This window comes from Formica exsecta, unplaced genomic scaffold (genome assembly GCF_003651465.1).
Source record: "Formica exsecta isolate Colony F162 unplaced genomic scaffold, ASM365146v1 scaffold558, whole genome shotgun sequence".
In the NCBI taxonomy this organism is placed as follows: Eukaryota; Metazoa; Arthropoda; class Insecta; order Hymenoptera; family Formicidae; genus Formica; species Formica exsecta.
The window spans coordinates 193,702-212,062 of NW_021852829.1; the positions used below are offsets into that span (position 1 = coordinate 193,702).

An 18,361-nucleotide genomic window follows, 5' to 3' on the forward strand; every position below is an offset into this window, starting at 1 on the left:
TACGCGAGATCGAGATAGATTGCAACGTGAATTTATCCAATTAGTCGCTTAAGTGTCTCGGTCGATTCGTCAACGATGGGCAACGGGAACTCGAAAGATAATCACCAAAACGGCCATCAAAACGGCAGGATGTAAGTCTTCCCGAGTCGAAATGTTTCTTTTACTTCCGTGATCTCAATTTTTAATTTAACGTCATTGACACTTTAAGCTATTTACATTAATTAGTTTTGAAACTATTTAACGTATCTTTTTGTCAAAAACTCATTTTTTAAATCTCTAACTGAGAAACTGTTCGCATTTACTATCTATTTGAAACAAAGTATAATAGTTTAATTTTGATAGAAATTAAATTTATCGAAATTCTCTAAAATCTATAAACGTAAGAAAATTAAAGTTGGAAATAGGAGCAAAATTCGACACGGATTTATTCTCGTTTGTATCTCTCTTTATTATGTATTCGTTTAAATAGAATCAGTATATTATCATTAAAAACCAGTGAATAGTCACTGATGATTTCAGTTATAAGTATATATTACAAATCAGTGAAATCTCAATGAAAGAATCAATTATGATAGCGGCTGTTTCAATTAGTAATGATTTAAAATACGTTTTATAAGATAAATTTATATATATTTTATTTAAAAAATATCTGAGATTGATCAACAATTTTATTTATTTTTTATCACATCTTAAGAGTAAAAATATGTAATATATATACAATAATTCTGGATTTAAATACTAGTTATACGTTTATTCTATACATGTGTGTGTGGAAACTTTTTCTAAAAAAAAAGAAATCCGAAACAAATTGGAAAACTTTAAAAACTACATTTTGCAAATATTTATTATTATTATAGATTTTTAAGTGAAATTTTGTACTGCCATAATCAGTAAGACATAATATGAGTGTTTTCACTAAAGATCAAATACTCACTGATATTCGGTGAAATATTATGGTTACTCCTTTAATCGGTGACATTTCCATTGATTCGATTTAAGACAGCAACGGATTTATTTTCCTGATCATAAATACGATTTTAACATACGTGTCAATAAAAGAAAGTACAAAGTCATTTGTGAAAATAAATATTGGTACGTGTTGTAATATGGCATATACAATCTTGGCGTAACTAACATCTTGATTATTATTGATTTAAGTTATACAAATAAAACTTTTAGCATAAGAAATGACAAATATCTTTTTAACGCTCTCTCTCTCTAAATTACACAATCTTAATCAATAACTAATTCCAATAACTCAGTAACTAATTTTCGAACGACTTGAAGAGAATTGCGTCATTTAGAATTATGTATACATAATATATTAGCTTGAGATTAAATCATTTAGGCTATTCGAAGAAGATAAATCTTCGTTATCTCTGCGTTCTCTCTCCGCGAACTTTCTGTTATTTTCTAAAATTATATATGAGAAAGAGAAAGACAGAGAGGGAGGGAGGGGAGGGAGAAAGAGAGAGAGAGGGGAGAGAGAGGGAGGGGGGAGAGAGGGAGGGGAGAGAGAGAGAGAGAAAGAGAGAGAGAAAGACAGCAATTTAATTTTTAACGTTTTCGTAGATCAATATTTGATAAACTGTGACATTGTAACGCAACTTTTACTGCTATTTAAATTTTATAAACACGCTTTATTTATGTGACCGATGTTGCGTATTAGTATTGAAAAGTTAAAAGCCAATGTCATTTGGAATTAACGTCGCGTGAAAATCACGTTTCGTCGATCAGTCGTTTGATACCCGTGTCGTCGTATTGATAACTCACTGAAATGATAAGCGGCATCTATCGTATCGATCGGTTTTTCCCTTGCTTAGAAGAAGCAAGTTTAATAACTCTTTGGTAACACTTGTGATAGTAAATTCGCGCTATATACATGCGTATTTGAGGAGATACGACAGTCGTCTCCCCCGCAGACGCGGAAGATAAGACACGGGGAGTACAGTGTTTAGTCTATAGAACATGTCTTCGAGACAATTCCTGAGACCATTCGGCTGCTGTTTGATGGGCTTTCAAGGCCGCCGATCGGATGGTCTGCGTCATGTCATCCGGGATCCTGGACGTGAGTCTGAGATCTCACGTCATCAGCGTCACCTGTGCAACAGCATGAGGTAAAACCGATACACGTGGCGCAGATCGATCTCTGTCGAACAATCATTCGAACAATGCGCGAAACGCTTGCGTCATTCTCTTTTTCATCGAATTTCGCTCGTTTCAAAGGTAATATTTTTCTCGTTAAGCGCGAGCCGTACAATTTGACTCATTTGCAAACTTGATATTAGTGTAAATGTTCCGTATTCAAATGTCGCTTAAGTCAGCAAATTATAAATTAATTTTTGTATATGAATTTTATATATGAATGAAAAAAAAACTTTTGCTTTTATTATGTAATGTATTTTCTTATTAGCAGAATTATTTATATAGGTGTTTTCACGGTTTACACGGATAAACACTTATTTATTAATTATTTATTAATTTTGGAAATATTATAAGCAGTTCATATCAAGCTATATGAGAGAATATATTGCTTTCATCATTATAAAATATCAAACAGATTTTAATTGATTTATAAATAAATAAATAAATAAATATATAGACTCATATTTATTATATATACAGGGTGTAACAAAGCGTCCGTATCACCCATTTAAAAACTAGGGAAGTGATCGGATGAAAAAATGTTTCAGACAAAAGTTGCATGGTTTGAAGGGGGCCACATGATGAAAATATGGACTTGACCGTAAGTGACCTTTTCAAGACCAGGTCAATGTGATCGATATTTTCTTAAATGGAAATCCCTATTTTTTATTGCATATTCTTGTAGCCCTTGTCAGCGCTCTGTTACACCCTGTATATATATTTAATATGGATAAATATCTCTTTATATTAATTTATAGGGATCTATAGTAATTTATGGTGATTTCACCGTAGATATAATATCATTGAGAATCATTGCTTATTAAATATGTCTATAATTAATATAACTAGTTTCTACACACTTTTTTATTTATCTCATATACTTCGGGAAATTCCATATTTCTTGATTTTTCCATCATTTTCTAATTTTTCCTGAATATTTTTTAATCATTTCATTCTTTTTCAGTTTTCTTTTTAAATTTTTTATAACTACAAAAATATATACATATATATTATGTATGTGTGACATAGTGCTTCAATAATTTTGCAACCAATTGGAATAGTAATGCACAGTCATGACTTGTCATGACATTCATGATATAATTCGATTAAACTTTAAACTTTGATCTATAGCTAAGGCGAGAAAACAAAAATGTGATTCGATATATTCTGTTAAACTTTGTTCCGATGTATGATTTTCTACAATTGTAGAAAATTGAGTTTTGCGATTAATTGCATTTTTCATCATTGATTAAAGATGACATTCGTCAGTCGAAAGATGCACAACACGCGCGATCGCGCGATAAATGCGCGTGCGCCGAATCGTACCTCTTTACAGGCGCGTATTTTGTAGGCACTCGACGCAATCATCACTGTCTATCACATAATCAATCAATAACTAATTGATATATTTCAGACACGAATCTAAAAATTTTTCAAAACATTGTTATAAAAATATCATTTTGCTATTTATGTTTATAAAATATAAATTAAGTTGTATAATTATGTTATATACAATATTATATATATATATATATAATATTGTATATAACATAAAAATATTGTAAATAACATATATATATATATATATATATATATATATATATGTTATTTTAAATGTAATTATGTTATTTATATTGTAATTATGCAATTATGTTTATATTTTATAAATATGCACACATATGCACATATATGCACACATAAATATGCACACATAACAATAAAAAAGAAAAAAGTGCATGCAAATAATGTGTATGTGTATGTGTGCATATTTATAAAAATATGTGCGTAATTGCATAATTACAATATAAATAACATAATTACATTTAATATAATATAACATTATATATATATATATGTATGTATGTACAGTTGCATAATTACAATATAAGTAACACAATTATATTTAAAAGAAAGATTATAATAAAAGAAATAAATAATATGTTAAAAAAAAAGGTCGCCACCTTTAGCAGGTACGGCGGCGCTCTTTATTTTCCCCTACCCTTTGATCACGCCGACGCGCCACGCATCACGTCATTGTCGCGTTTTATGTTCTATATCCTACCAACGACGGCACTGCGTTGCGTTATATGCGTCCGTCCGTACTCTCTCAGAGATATCTGGCATTCGTTCGCAGGATCCAAAGCAGTAGTCGGCCCGACTGCAGCAAGAGCAAAACGTCAACCATGTCGAGCGTGGAGCGCGATCAGCTAGGCCAACGAGGAAGCGGCGACTCGCACTGCGCCGGTCTTCTGCGCGGCCTCGACCATATCAGGGACCCGCAGTTAAACAAGGTGTGTTAGATATCGCATATTAAATGCGTTTGCTATAGTCACCGCGAGATAATTGCTATTCGTGATGTTTATTATTCGCATCATTACTATGTACGGGCGATCAAAGGAGTCGTTCTAACCGAGGCTTGAATTAGTACGGTGTGGAAATCGTTATTGCAAATGAAGAAAAGCAATGAATGTTTTTAATTTTTATAAAAAAAAGAAACATTTAGGAGCTCCCGGAGAGAAAGAGAAAGAGAAAAAAATTTTTGATATCTTCATTATCATCGATAAGCGGATATATACTTTTCCATCTCTTGAATAGCAAAACATACGACATCACTGTTCGTGTAAAATATTGATTCTTCATTCATTGATTCATTTGTTCAGCTGATCACGTAAAAGAAAGCTAGAAGAGAAAATTAGATATATTTTTTATGCTTTTTTAGCTAGTATAAAATTAACTTTATTCGATATCTCTCAGAGAGAATTCCGGGTCATTTTAAAGCATTAAATACATGGATATTGATGTAATCGTTGCGACATATTGCGAGTAAACTGTCAACTGAGCTTCGCAAATCAAACATGGTAACGGTACAATAAATAATTTATACCAAATGAATGTTTCGCGAATATTCTGGGTTAAACTTAAAAGGTTGCAACAATTACATATGATGCAAATATGTTCGTTTCGACAATAAAATGCTAAATGACTCTGCAAACTACTTGTGGTAATGTCTGACCACGCTTGCGCAATCTCGGAGCTCGATATATAGTCGAGTGTTCTTCGCAACTTGATACGTTCCTGAAGTTCCTCAACCTTATCTTTTTCTCTTCGTATTATTCAATTTTAAATCGCGGAATCTCATTTAATATTTATTTAGACAAAGTCTAAATCTTGAAACTGACAATGAGTTTTTGTCGCTTTCAAGTATTTTAGTAAAATTAAAATAGTAGAAACTTTGATCTCTTCGTCAAAACAGATAAATTCGTTTATATTTATATTATTATATTTAGAAAAAATTAATCACTCCGATTTTATAAAAGTATAATATTTTTAATTGTGTGTAGATTTCAAAAATTATGAGAAATTATAATTATATATTATAAATGAGAAATTAATATTTCTTTCACGAGACCATTTGTGTATGAAGTAACTTATACGTTATTTACAAAATTAACTTAATTTTTTTCGCGCAACAAGATCGCGAGTAATGTAAAAGAGTCAAGAAAAATGAAATTTTGGCTGAGCTTAATAATATCTTTAGATCATATGGGCAACATTATTTGCAACATTGTTTATCAGCTACGGTCGGTCTCGACACGATCCTTGCGGTAGGTCATGGGGAGAGAGTCACTTTATATTCAAGAAATCAAGAATAGGGCGCCATATATCGATCCGTGCATAGGGTCGCCGTCACGGGAGTCAAGAACCCCGGCAACCGTTTCCACGGTCGGTTGTTTTGTCGCGGGATGCGAAAATCCCGCATGATTAGGGAAAAGTGACAGTGCGCACCGGAGATAAATGGAGACCGATTGGTGGACTCTCGTCCCGGATTGGAATCGCGCCTCGCGCATTCCTGAACCTCTGCTCGCTCTGGACGGAAGGGTATTTCCGTATTATTACTTGCACCACGAATCCGCGATTTCGTGTTACGCCTTTCTTCTTCTCGCCAAAATTTACGATTTCTCTTTTTTTTTTTTGCGCGACGATTGTCTTAACTTTCTTTTTGGACCGATACATCTTGATACGCACCAATATATATCAATCTTGTATTAGTTTTTATAATTTTTTTTTTGTTTTCATTTATTATTTATTGCCTACTGTCGAAAAATGAGAGTTTGAATTTTAACTCTTGCATAACTGATTTGATCAATGTTGTTTAATTTTAATTGTGTAGAACTTGACTCGTATTCTGTCATCTTGTCTATTTTCTAATTCCAAATCTGACTAATTATTAAATTTTGATAAAATTAATTACATAGCATATAACAGTAATTATTCATTATGATGGTAAAAAATAAGAGATAATATTAATAAGCTAGAGATAATATTTAAGCATTATAAAGTTTTAAGCATTATAAAAATAGAAGAGATCTTTGTATATCTTGTAAAAACAGAACGAGTATAATTTGAAAGCGATAATTTACCTTATTTAATAACCACGTATTTCTAAGAAAATACCGAAGCGCATTCCTGCAAATAGCCTTGTCAGCATAATCAGCTTACTCACTAGATATAAACATACCGCGAAGATTTTATCTTCTAAAGAAACTAAAGCCTCGTATTCAAATTAGCATCAAATAACACAAATTCCAAGTCTGTTCCATAATTAAAATAATTTAATTATGAAAATATTTTTATATAATATTTTAGTAAATATAACTTTATATATATATGTATATATACAGGGTGTCTCACAACCTCCGTACAATACTTTAATAGTGTGTAGAAATCAATTTATTTTTTTTATCTGTCAGCAATAACAGATAACAGATCACTAATACGTGTGTAAATGTAGTTACGAGTCTGAGGACGCGAATTCTACGCAATATTATTGGCAAACTTTGATCACTTATAACTCAAAAACTATTGTAGCCTCGATATTTCTGTATTAAGATTTTTTACTCCATTTTGCTTCTAGAATACGCTATTAAAATATTGTACGGAGGTTGTGAGACATCCTGTATATATTACTTAAGAGAAATGCATTTTTGTTTCCTTTTGGATTACATCGTTTATAGTTTTGACAGTTCAAAAATAATGCATATAATGACCTTTTTAAGTGTTTTATATTTTATAGGATTAAGTTATATTGTATATATTTTACTTCAATTGAAACTAAAAAGAATAGCACTAAGATAATCTTCTTTGTGAATAAAATAATAATAAAATCTCAGTTGATCTTCGTTTTAGGATACGTATTAATAGACAGATAGAGAGAGAGAGAGAGAAAAAGAGAGAGAGAGAGAGAGAGAGAGAGAGAAAGAGAGAGAGAGAGAGGAAGAAACGAACCCACACACATACCCAGTGGAAAAGTACAGGCTCGATCGCGTGCGCTGACCTCTCTCCATCGAATTAGATCGATTCACTTTGGTGTTCGACCAGCGTCGTTTCGAAAAAAGATTATTTTTGAAAAGGTGACAATACCATTGCACACATGTGGCAGAAAAAGTTGGGAGACTTCACATATAGTAATGTGTTTTATGTAACAACATGTATTCATGTTGAGAGGGAAGTTAAAGAATTAAATGCTTTATTTTTTTTTTTCGCAAAGTTTCTCTGGAGATCTTATTCTTCCAAGGTCGATCTTATGTAACAAGAGAAAAACAAGAACAATGCTACATTTGCGATACGTTATCACACGGCACTTGAAGCTCACCATCTGTATGACAATATACATTGTTATCGAGAAGATAATAACATAGTACAAATAGATTCGCGGACGCGCGAAAAAAGAATAGCAACATTTTTTTCTGGAACATTTTTTCCGGAAACAAAATCGTCTTTTTCCCTATTTTTTATGTATCTAAATTCACGCGCATAACAAATATATTTATAGGGTATTTTGTATCTGTGAACTGGTTGCATTTTAACAATAAAAAATCTTAATTGTGAGAGAAAAGGTATATATCTACATCGATTTTAGATGGTTTAAAGAGTTCGAAAATGACGGAAAGAGCGCGGAGAATATCTTTATCTTGTTGTCAGTATATCTCTCTATTCTTTTAAATAGAATCAGTGTACTATCACTGAAAAACAGTGATGATCTCAATAAATACGTATAGCATTGCAAATTAGTGAAATCTCACCGAAAGAATCAGTTAGTGGTATAATTGCTGATTTCAATCATAATAATAATATTTTAACAATAATATTTTAAAATGCATTTTATAATATTATATACGAGGTCAATTTTTTTATAGCGATATATTTTATTAAAAAAATCTTTTGTCAAAGAAATATCTGAGTTTGACCAAGAATCTTTTTCATTTTTTTATGGTTATATCATACCTTAAAATTGAAAAATAATCTAACCGGAAGGAAAAGGTTATAGACAAGTTATCGATGCCAGAGCTAACCGGTTTGATTATCACTCCTTGCACGAATAATACATAAACTCGTTGAACTTTTCCGGTAGTTGTAGGTAATGGAATCATTGCCAAGCAATGCGGTTCATCAACCGCAATCAGATAAGTTGGCCGGATAACGAGTTGCGTTGCAAATTACGTTCCTCCACAATGTCGATGTTTCACTAATACCATTACATCATTGTGCGTTTTTTGCGAATTCACGTTATTACTCTTATTATGCCTGCAATTACTAGTTTTGCAATTAAGGAGGAACTGGACGTATCAGCTACGTCAAAAATTAATAGATCTAATACATTTCGAGATTTATGAATTTGACACGTGCTCTGCATAATATCAAACTTTTAATTTTGCGACTGTTATTTGTAATTCTTTCTTTAAAAAATTTATAAATGATGATTTTATGTAATATATTTCATATTTCATCATTAGCGATGGAATTGATACAGTCAATATGTTTGTGCTAGAATCTCTCTACAAGATTGCGTTCGAAATGCGAGCATCTGTTAAATTTTAATGATGAAATAATTGTAACGCTTGACGGCGAACGTTTGATCGCGATCGATAGTTTAAAGATTACTTAGCACAGCTCAACGTTCATTTTAAAAAGCATTGTAGGAGGGGGGACCAGTGTCCCTCTAATTGTAAGATTCAATTACATCATCATATTGATAGTATGTATATACATATATTATGTCCATATAGTTCAAACAAAACTAAAAAATATATCACGATTCAATCATGCACGTATAATTAATTTTCTTCTTTAATTTTGCGAAACTCAATTTATTTTTGTATAATAATATTTATACCTGATTCGATTATATAACTACTGTTGCTACAGGCATTATGGAAATTAGTATCCTTGCAAGTGAATGTAGATCATACAAGTCCTGAGGGTATGTTCTCTCTCTCTCTCTCTTTCTCTTTCCTATACACATAGGTACTTAATCATTTCCATTTTCACTAGATTCTGTCGTGACACACGCATGCACATTGACCAATTTAGTTTGTAAAAATCGAGGTGGAACGACGATCAGCAGATCACCTTTCACCCACGCTACGATTGCACAATCAGCGCAATGTCAGTCTTTTTAATAGCGGTCAGAGTCGAAGCTGTCGAGGCAAAAAAATTAGAGTTAACGATATCGCGAAACAAATTTGCCTCTCTGGCTTGTATCGTAAAGAGTACTTAATCTTTCTGATTCACGAGATATATTATGAGGAAAATAGTTGGCGATAACGACACATGCATGTCGCGTGTCGGTAATTTTCTCGCAAAAATATACTCGACATGATGATAGAAACGCGAGATCGAACTGAAATATATATTTAACATGTCCATAGATACGAGAGATTCGATTTACTTTTTTCGATTCTTAAGAAAGAGGCAGGAGATTAATACGAGTTAAAATATGAATGATATTCGCGATGTGAATTTCGATTTAATTTTTCTTTTCCACAACATAAGCGTAATTGCATATACAATTAAACAATTGTCTCGTTATAGGGTATGGCGTTCACCATCGAGGAAAGACAGATGCTTGGTATACACGGTCTTCTACCGGCGGCTGTGAAAACCCAAGATGAGCAGCTAGAGCTCTGCCGTCTCAACCTAGACCGCTACACCGATGATCTTTCGAAATACATATATCTCATAGGCCTACTGGTACATACTGGTGAAACACGACAATTATATCGGAGATCCGCCTATTATGGGTCTTCCGGTCTCCGGCTTGATCAAGCCCTCTCCCCCGTTCATCTCTCACGTTGATTCTTACATAGAGTCTTGTTCCTCCTAGGATAGAAACGAGAAACTCTTCTACCGTTTGTTGGCAGACGACGTAAGTAAAATGATGCCGCTGGTGTATACGCCAACTGTAGGTCTGGCGTGTCAGAAGTTCGGTCTGGTCTATCGCAGGCCCCGCGGTCTCTTCGTGAGCATCCATGACCGAGGGCACGTCTACGACGTCCTGAAGAACTGGCCCGAGCACGACATACGGGCGATCGTCGTCACAGACGGGGAAAGGATATTGGGACTGGGCGACCTGGGTGCGTACGGCATGGGTATCCCAATCGGGAAGCTGTCATTGTACACCGCGTTGGCCGGCATCAAACCTCACCAGTGCCTGCCTATCACCCTGGATGTCGGTACCAATACTCAGGTGCGTGAAAACACGTCGCATTTTCGAATACCAGATGACTCGAGATATCCTCGCCTTGTCCTTCATCAATGAGCTATATGTGTGTTTGTGATTTTTAATTTATAAAATTCATATATACGTCGACTATCATATTTTCCCTCTCTCTTCTTGCAGTCGTTACTGGACGATCCCCTGTATATTGGTCACAGACACAAGCGCGTAACTGGAAAGGACTACGACGACTTCCTGGACGAATTCATGAAGGCTGTCGTGAAGCGATACGGTCCGAATACGTTGATCCAATTCGAGGACTTCGGCAACGTTAACGCGTTCAGGCTACTCCGAAAGTATCGCGATGAATATTGCACCTTCAACGATGACATTCAGGGCACCGCCTCCGTCGCTGTCGCCGGATTATTGGCGTCGCTCCGCATCACACGAAAGAAACTCTCGGAGAACACGATCGTGTTTCAGGGCGCCGGAGAGGTGCGCCGAGAAACATTTATTTTAAAGTCAATATAAAAAGAAACAAGAGGCGTAATATGCACGAATCATAATCACAAACTATTTATAGGCATCGTTAGGTATCGCGGCGTTGTGCGTGATGACGATGAAGAAGGAAGGAGTGACCGAGGAGGAAGCTAAGAGTAAAATCTGGATGGTGGACTCAAAAGGACTATTGGTGAAAGATCGTCCAAAGGGCGGACTGACGGAGCATAAATTGCATTTTGCTCGCGACGACAAACCAATCGACACCTTGCTGGACGTCGTCAAGACAGCCAAACCGTCGGTCATCATCGGCGCAGCCGCTATCCGGGGTGCCTTCACAACCGAGATATTAAAGGAGATGGCGCAAAACAACGAAACCCCTGTCATCTTTGCTCTGAGCAATCCAACGAGCAAGGCGGAATGCACAGCTGAAGAAGCATACACTGCTACGGAGGTCAGAAAGTGATATATTCTCATATATATTTTCGTCCAGCAAATTGTTCTTAAAATATTTTTTCTGTAATTTTCGATATACCATTCTGATTCAATATGGAATATGGTAAAATATACCAAAGACTCTTCGTAGATCAAATGATTATAAATCGTGATTAATTATGTCATAAAGTCTATTTTCGCCGAGAATAGACTCGTGCAGATTGAATTGTTCGATTCAGGAGAAATAGAGTTGCCGGTATATTTTACTTACTTACGATCTATACTATTGAATGCAAGTTGTGTGAGATATAACTTGAAAAAAGTAATTTATTTTGCAAGAAAAGAGATAAACATGATTTTTCATTTCCGACATCATAAATTAATATGATTGCAATAGGAGAGAAACGGGAGCCTTAAAATATATATGTAAATCTGAGAAGTATGTAATTTTTCATCAGTAGATATTCCTGGATATTTAATCAACTGCCGTTTTAATTACATAGGGAAGGTGCATATTTGCGAGTGGTTCGCCTTTCCCGCCGGTGACGTACAACAATAAAACCTTCTATCCCGGTCAGGGTAACAATAGTTATATCTTCCCTGGAATCGCATTAGCCGTGATTTGTGCCGGTATGCGCACCATTCCCGAAGAGACCTTCCTCATCGCTGCGTCGGCTCTCGCCGACTTGGTAACGCAAACGGATTTGGACAGCGGAAACCTTTATCCGCCATTACAGGACATACAGAAATGCTCGATGAATATAGCGTGCGCACTCATGAAATATGCCTACGAGAACTGTGAGTAGAAATATGTTGTACAAACACTGGTGTATACGCGTTATATGCAAATGCTTCTTTCTTCTTTTTTAGGCATCGCGACTATCCATCCAGAGCCTAAAGATTGCGAGAGCTTTCTTAAGGCGCAATTGTACGATACGAGCTATAAGTCGTCTATACCACCGATTTACCCGTGGCCTAAGCTATAATTACCTTTGTTAATTAGATCAAGATTTATTTCTTGCACACAATTACTTTGGGTCCACGAAAAAGAAGACTTTGCATAAACGTTCAAGGGGAGACAAATTTTGCTTGTTTCCTTAAAGCCTGTTGATCGGGCTTTATTTTATTTCAAACATCGCGTACTAGTAGAATATATAACTAATTTGTAAGAAAAAAAAGAAGAGAAGTTACGCAAAATGTCACGGCGATAAACGGATTCAAAGAAGCGAAGCAACATTATTTAAAGGTATAAATATACAAGAAATATGTAAAAGAATTGATTTGCTGGTTGAACACAAATAAATATCGACGCTGGTTTGAAAGAAGTGTATTTATTGCTACTCGGAATATCGCTGTTTTGCAGAAGTAAATATACCCCGTTTAACACGAGCAGCAGGTATATAACATCCTTCATTTCGTAGATACAGTATAACTAAGGTCAAACAAAACTTATACGGATGACACGAGTTGTGTAAATCAAATGTGACGAAAAAAAATGGGAACGGGATGGTTCTCGCGTGCGCAATACACACCAATGTTTCTGTAATATTCACAATATACGTTTTTCGATTTAAATTAAATCTTCGTGAAATATATAATATTTATAGAATATAAAATACGAAATTTTTTGTTTTATTAGGCCGGAAACTTAAAGATGATTAGAGCATGAAAAATCGTTATAAATATGTCGCGAAGAAGAATTCTCTTTTACGCATCAGAAACTTCAAATGGGCTCCATATTCAAATACGAAAAAAAAAAAAAAGAAAAAAAGAAGAATCGTTGAGAGAACATTCTCTAAGACATAATTATGTATTCTTATGTTTTAAGATGTATATAATTCACAACGATGAAAGTGATGATTGTTACTCATACACTCCCTCTCTCTCGCCCGCTCGCTCGCTCGTTCGTTTTCTCTCGATTCTAATCAACTTTACTGTCGTTTAAAACTATATCGCTATAGGATACCGTTACTTACGGTTAGAACACATCCGTGGTCGTCAATTTATAATGAATAGTATATTATAAATTGCGGACCCAAAGGTGATCTTTATACTCCAAACTTTGCGTTTTTGTCGCATATTAACATGGTAATAAATTTAAGAGACACAAATGTACAGAAGAGCATTTAAAAAATTGCTTAAAATTGCGGGACTCTGTTACGCTACACTGAGCAGACACACTGGCCTATCCATGCCAGTAACGAGGACCATATGTCGCCATTTCGATGATCGATAATCGCGATAGAAACAGACAGACGTAACCATCAGCGACGAGAAGTAATCTTCGCTGAAGTAATCGTCGCTTGACGTTGAATGCACTCGAATTAAGTCCAAGTTCCACGGCACCGCTGCGCATTACAGTCTTTCCTACGTATAGATTCAAGTTACATTGAGTGCGGGGATCAAAAGTTGTGAGAAAATCCAATGATCGGTATCTATACACGCGCACGCCTGCGCGCAGACACATACTTATACATATACGTGCTATCTCTTAGCACGTATTCAATGCTCGCAACTCATTTCACGTCATCGGGTTTCGTTGCTACGAAAGAGACATGTTTTCATGAAAATTAATGATACCAGAACAAAGACGTAGGGCAGTAGTGTCGTTGAAAGCGGAGTGTCTGTCCAGCACGGAGGTCGGTCCCTTTCCTAGCTTCATCGAGAGAGTGAATGTGATCTTTCGTGGGGCTGTTGAGAGTCACCAGCCGCACGTGGATCGGGCAATCTCTGTGACGCCGGCAGAGCATCGAAAAATTGATGCGTCAATGCATCCTTCAGGGTGATGCGCTGCGAGGGTTCGTATTCGAGCATTCTCTGAACGAGATCGAATAACTGACGATGCTCTTCGTCGTCGGATAGCATATAACGCTATAACAGAGAAACATATATCATTTTACGATATTATTCAAGGCCTGTATTGAATTACACATGGATGTAATGTCTGAATTAATGCGTTATGATTGAAGATTTATTCGATCGCTAATTGGATAAATTTTAATCTACATTCTCAAAATCTTTTCATATTCTCTTTGATAAAATTTTAATCTTTAATACGCAAATTCAATTTTAATGCTTAATTCAAATCCAATAAAAATACTAACGTGCAGCGGTTTGCAGTTATCTCGGACGTATCTACCGGCCGAGCTCTTGTCGTCCCAATCTAGTTTGCCATGATAAAAGTACTTGGTTTTAGTCTTGCGGGCCATACGATGTGGTATCGTGCCGAGTATGCGTTCCATCATTGCTAGGTGTTCGCGATTATCATGCGTCTGGAATAACGTGATGCCCAGGTATAACTCGAACAGGATGCAGCCGATAGACCAGACATCGCATGGTTGAGACCAACCCAATTCTGTAAAATACAGAAAGATTGATTTATGTGTAATAATATATATAATGTACGTCCAAGATCAAAAAAATCTTAAAAGAAAGATACACTTACCTAAAATTACTTCAGGCGCTCTATAATGTCTCGTGCTTACGATTGTACTGTGATGTTCATGATCAAAAGTGGCGCTACCGAAATCGATGAGTCTGATGTCGGTTCGTTTCACGCGTCTCGTGTCCCTCCGCTTAAAAAGAAAGATCTTTTTTTGAAACACTTTAGAATGAAAGTTTACCCTAAACGCCGAATTTTCAGTTTTGACCGTCTAATAATAATTTTAATATCCCGTTATCGACAATAGCACACCTTTTTGTTATTATATGTACTATCGTAATCCGAATCAACGAATAGGATGTTCTCCGGCTTGAGATCCGTGTGCGTGAGTTTGTTGTCGTGCAAAAATTTCACAGCGTAACAGAGTTGATAACCCATATGCCTGACGTGCTCCAATGGATACGGCTGATAACAGTTGTCCCTCTGTAACCAAAATAACATCATCAAGAATCTCAGATTCGTCCATAAATTTCAGAGTCAGTGTTCGGAGATGGATGCTTACCAAAAAATCAAAAACGCTCAGACCCAGCATCTCGAACGCGATACACATATGCCCGTGGTAATTGAACCAGTCGAGCATCTTCACGCACAAGCTAAAAACGATCGATAATTAGTCATCTGCCAATAATTAATCATCTTATTTATAAAATTTAGAATAAAATTATAAAAAGATATCCTCGCTTGCGTAGATTTGTGCAGACAAGTTAAAAAGAAAGTAACACTGCGTAACTTTCTGTCGCCAAAACTACCCAAAGACGAGTCAAACGATAAAGATACCAACTGTTGGCCTTCCGGATCCTTGACGGCGATCTTCTCGAGAGCGTTTATCTCCAATTTTGCCGCTTCTCTGTACTTCTCCACGTTCTTAATGATTTTTAGAGCCATCACGTGATCCCTACAATATTTATCGCACAATGATCATAATATCTGAATATATATGTATGTCGTCATCGTTTCAAATCCAGCGTCCCATGAGGATAAAGCGTGGGAATAAAATATTTGCAACGATCTAGGCATTTCGCCCGTAATTTTACATATTCCGCTAAAGAGAAGAGATCTAATTCGCGGCTCGTCGTGAAACGCGCTCGGCCCGTAAAACAAAGTGCAAGGCCATCCTATTATTGCGACCACTCGCGCGTCATTTTGTGTGACAGTGCGGGATAGCTATTTCTGCTCTTGCCGCCGACAACACTCGCGACGAATCGTCGCAAACGCGCGCATTTGGAGAATTTTCCTCAATGCAAAATGATGAGATGACGCGTAGGAGGAGAGAGACAGATCCAAAATGGTAAACGCAAAAGAGAGAGCGAGACAGATAGAATATAGAAATAAATAAACGATCAGATAGACATAGAGATCAAACAGAGAAAAAGCTGTGCAGACGCGCGCGAAATAGACTATATCTTACGTACTTGAACTGGCACTTACATTTGCAAGTCCTTAACCTTGACAACTTTTCCAAAAGTACCCTCTCCTAGGGTGGCCAGTACTTTATCTGCAATGCAAAAACAAGGGTAAATGTCCGGCGGATACAGGCCTCGCGACTGTCGCGGGGAGTGCTCGTCCGGCGTTGACTGGGCAAGGGGTACCTTCTCGCTCGCCGGAAAGGTACCCTACGTCCGTCGCTCTTTAAGGGAAAACAAGGCTTTCCCCGCTCCGGGGAAAACCGTCGTGGAAAAAAAAGAAAAAAAAAGAAAAAAAAAAGAAAAAAAAAAGAAAAAAAAGAGAAAAAAAAAGAGAAGAAGGAAAAGAAACGCGGGTGAGACTCCTCCGCGCGGACGCTCGGCCAATCGGTGCGTTATATTTATTAATCGTGTATGTATCGCGGTTTACGGTGATAAACGGAATAATGAATAAACGAAGAGTCGTAGAGTTTTAAACGATATCGATCGGAATGCTGCTCGCCTAAAAGATCCCCGTGAACGGGGGTAGATAGCAGCTTGACAGTTTCGACGAACGCGCGGGGGCACGGCATTCACTGTCCATCGAGATGAAAGGGAGCTTTTTCCTCTTCTTTCGTTTTTATTGTTTATGATGCATGTTGCACAGGTATTAATTAATTAATTAAGACGGTCTCGCGGAGAGAGACGAGACTTCGTTTCGGAGCGCGAAAGTGAATGCCGGATGTCCTCGCGCGCACGCGTGAGTATCATAAGAGCGAGAAACACGTCATCCCGAAGAGGACGTATCGAGGAGATAGCGCAAGCGATTAGTTTTTCTTTCTTTTCTTTTTTTAAATTATCTCTGCTCCCTTTCTCCGACTCTCTGTCTCCAAATCATCATCACGCTCAAGAGAACCGCGAGATACTGCAATTCGTCAGCGAAAGGAACGAGAAGAAATCTTTTGCGGCTATTTCCCGATAATCGTCGTCGAGCTGACGAGCTTCGTCATCGTGCTATCGAGAGACGTGGTGACTATATATGCATGTTGCTTATCTTTCTGAAATAAATCGTATGTACAAGTAGGCAGACAGACAAAAAGAGAGACTATTATTTCTTTTGTTGCTCTTCGCGTATCCCGCATTAGCGGAAAAGTGATACGGTAAAATCGACGGGGTAGAATCTTTTCGATCTAGTCAGAGAAAACCGCGCTAACCGTGTCTATACAAACGTATATATTAGTACGCGAGTGAATGTTCTCCATTATACGTAGCATATATCTATATATGCGCGTATATGCGTATGTTGAACAGCGAGAACATTGACATAATGCGATTAACGCGTAAACTGTGTTACTTTTGTTATAGTGTTGATATTGTTTCATATAATATATAATGCCTATATAGATTAGGCGGGGAAAAGTGAAAGAGAAAGAAAGTGAAAAAAAGAGAGAAAGAGAGAGAGAGAGAGAGAGAAAGAGAGAAAAAGAGTAGGGGCAGATACCGTAGATACCGATCGATCGATTATAATCGATCTGAGACTTGCTTAAATCTACTACAATGAGTGTATTTATATAATCACGAACATCTATTTGCCAGGATGTCGCCGGATTGGTATACAAGGTGGCCGTCTTCGTCGTCCTCGACGGAAGGCGCTCGTGGGCTCTATTCGGGCCGGCGGTATCGGTATCGGCGCGTGCCAAGTGAGTGGACCCAATTCGGTACCCCCGTGTTCGCGTCGGCCCGATTCGGTAATGTGGTGAGACGTGGTCGCGCCGGAAGTGGAGTAGTGTATCCGGGAGCGTTGAGCGGTCGCCGATGGTCGCCGATGGTCGCATCATCCGTCCAATGTCCAGGCAAGGGGGGGCCGAAGGTGTATCCAAGAGCCGCGTCGTCAACCGATCGCACCGCCGTGTTTGTGTCATCCACCGCCACCACCACCCACCACCGCGGAATCCCGGCGAC

General features: G+C 36.9%; 2 protein-coding genes across 15 annotated transcripts in view; one reads left to right on the plus strand and one right to left on the minus strand.

Annotated features, from left to right (window-relative positions):
* LOC115242056 (NADP-dependent malic enzyme) lies at nucleotides 1-13,310 on the plus strand. Of its 2 annotated transcripts, none has more exons than XM_029818080.1 (8): nucleotides 1-131; nucleotides 4,280-4,436; nucleotides 10,018-10,176; nucleotides 10,310-10,672; nucleotides 10,826-11,137; nucleotides 11,226-11,594; nucleotides 12,079-12,373; nucleotides 12,446-13,310. In XM_029818080.1, the coding sequence occupies exons 1-8, from the start codon at nucleotides 76-78 to the stop codon at nucleotides 12,559-12,561; spliced, it is 1,827 nt and encodes a 608-aa protein (XP_029673940.1). In that variant the 5' UTR covers nucleotides 1-75; the 3' UTR covers nucleotides 12,562-13,310. The 2 variants fall into 2 exon arrangements, with proteins under 2 accessions (XP_029673940.1, XP_029673939.1); XM_029818079.1 differs by lacking the exon at nucleotides 1-131 and adding an exon at nucleotides 1,709-2,117.
* Nucleotides 12,891-18,361, minus strand: part of LOC115242053 (serine/threonine-protein kinase Doa) — a 27,720-nt gene continuing 22,249 nt past the window's right edge. For all 13 annotated transcript variants that reach the window (XM_029818068.1, XM_029818067.1, XM_029818069.1 and 10 more), the window contains 8 exons: nucleotides 17,983-18,061; nucleotides 16,446-16,512; nucleotides 15,799-15,912; nucleotides 15,520-15,610; nucleotides 15,270-15,440; nucleotides 15,021-15,150; nucleotides 14,680-14,930; nucleotides 12,891-14,446 (listed from right to left, as the gene is read on the minus strand). In XM_029818068.1, coding sequence (XP_029673928.1) covers nucleotides 14,234-14,446; nucleotides 14,680-14,930; nucleotides 15,021-15,150; nucleotides 15,270-15,440; nucleotides 15,520-15,610; nucleotides 15,799-15,912; nucleotides 16,446-16,512; nucleotides 17,983-18,061 — 1,116 coding nt within the window. In that variant the 3' untranslated portion in view covers nucleotides 12,891-14,233. The remainder of the gene's footprint in view (nucleotides 14,447-14,679; nucleotides 14,931-15,020; nucleotides 15,151-15,269; nucleotides 15,441-15,519; nucleotides 15,611-15,798; nucleotides 15,913-16,445; nucleotides 16,513-17,982; nucleotides 18,062-18,361) is intronic.

Excerpts from the sequence above, each read along its gene's own strand:
- LOC115242056 (XM_029818079.1), top strand. The coding sequence starts at position 1,969 with ATGTCTTCGAGACAATTCCTGAGACCATTCGGCTGCTGTTTGATGGGC. Across the intron at positions 4,437-10,017 it reads GGGACCCGCAGTTAAACAAG|GGTATGGCGTTCACCATCGA; the intron begins GTGTGTTAGATA and ends GTCTCGTTATAG. Across the intron at positions 11,138-11,225 it reads TGTTTCAGGGCGCCGGAGAG|GCATCGTTAGGTATCGCGGC; the intron begins GTGCGCCGAGAA and ends AACTATTTATAG.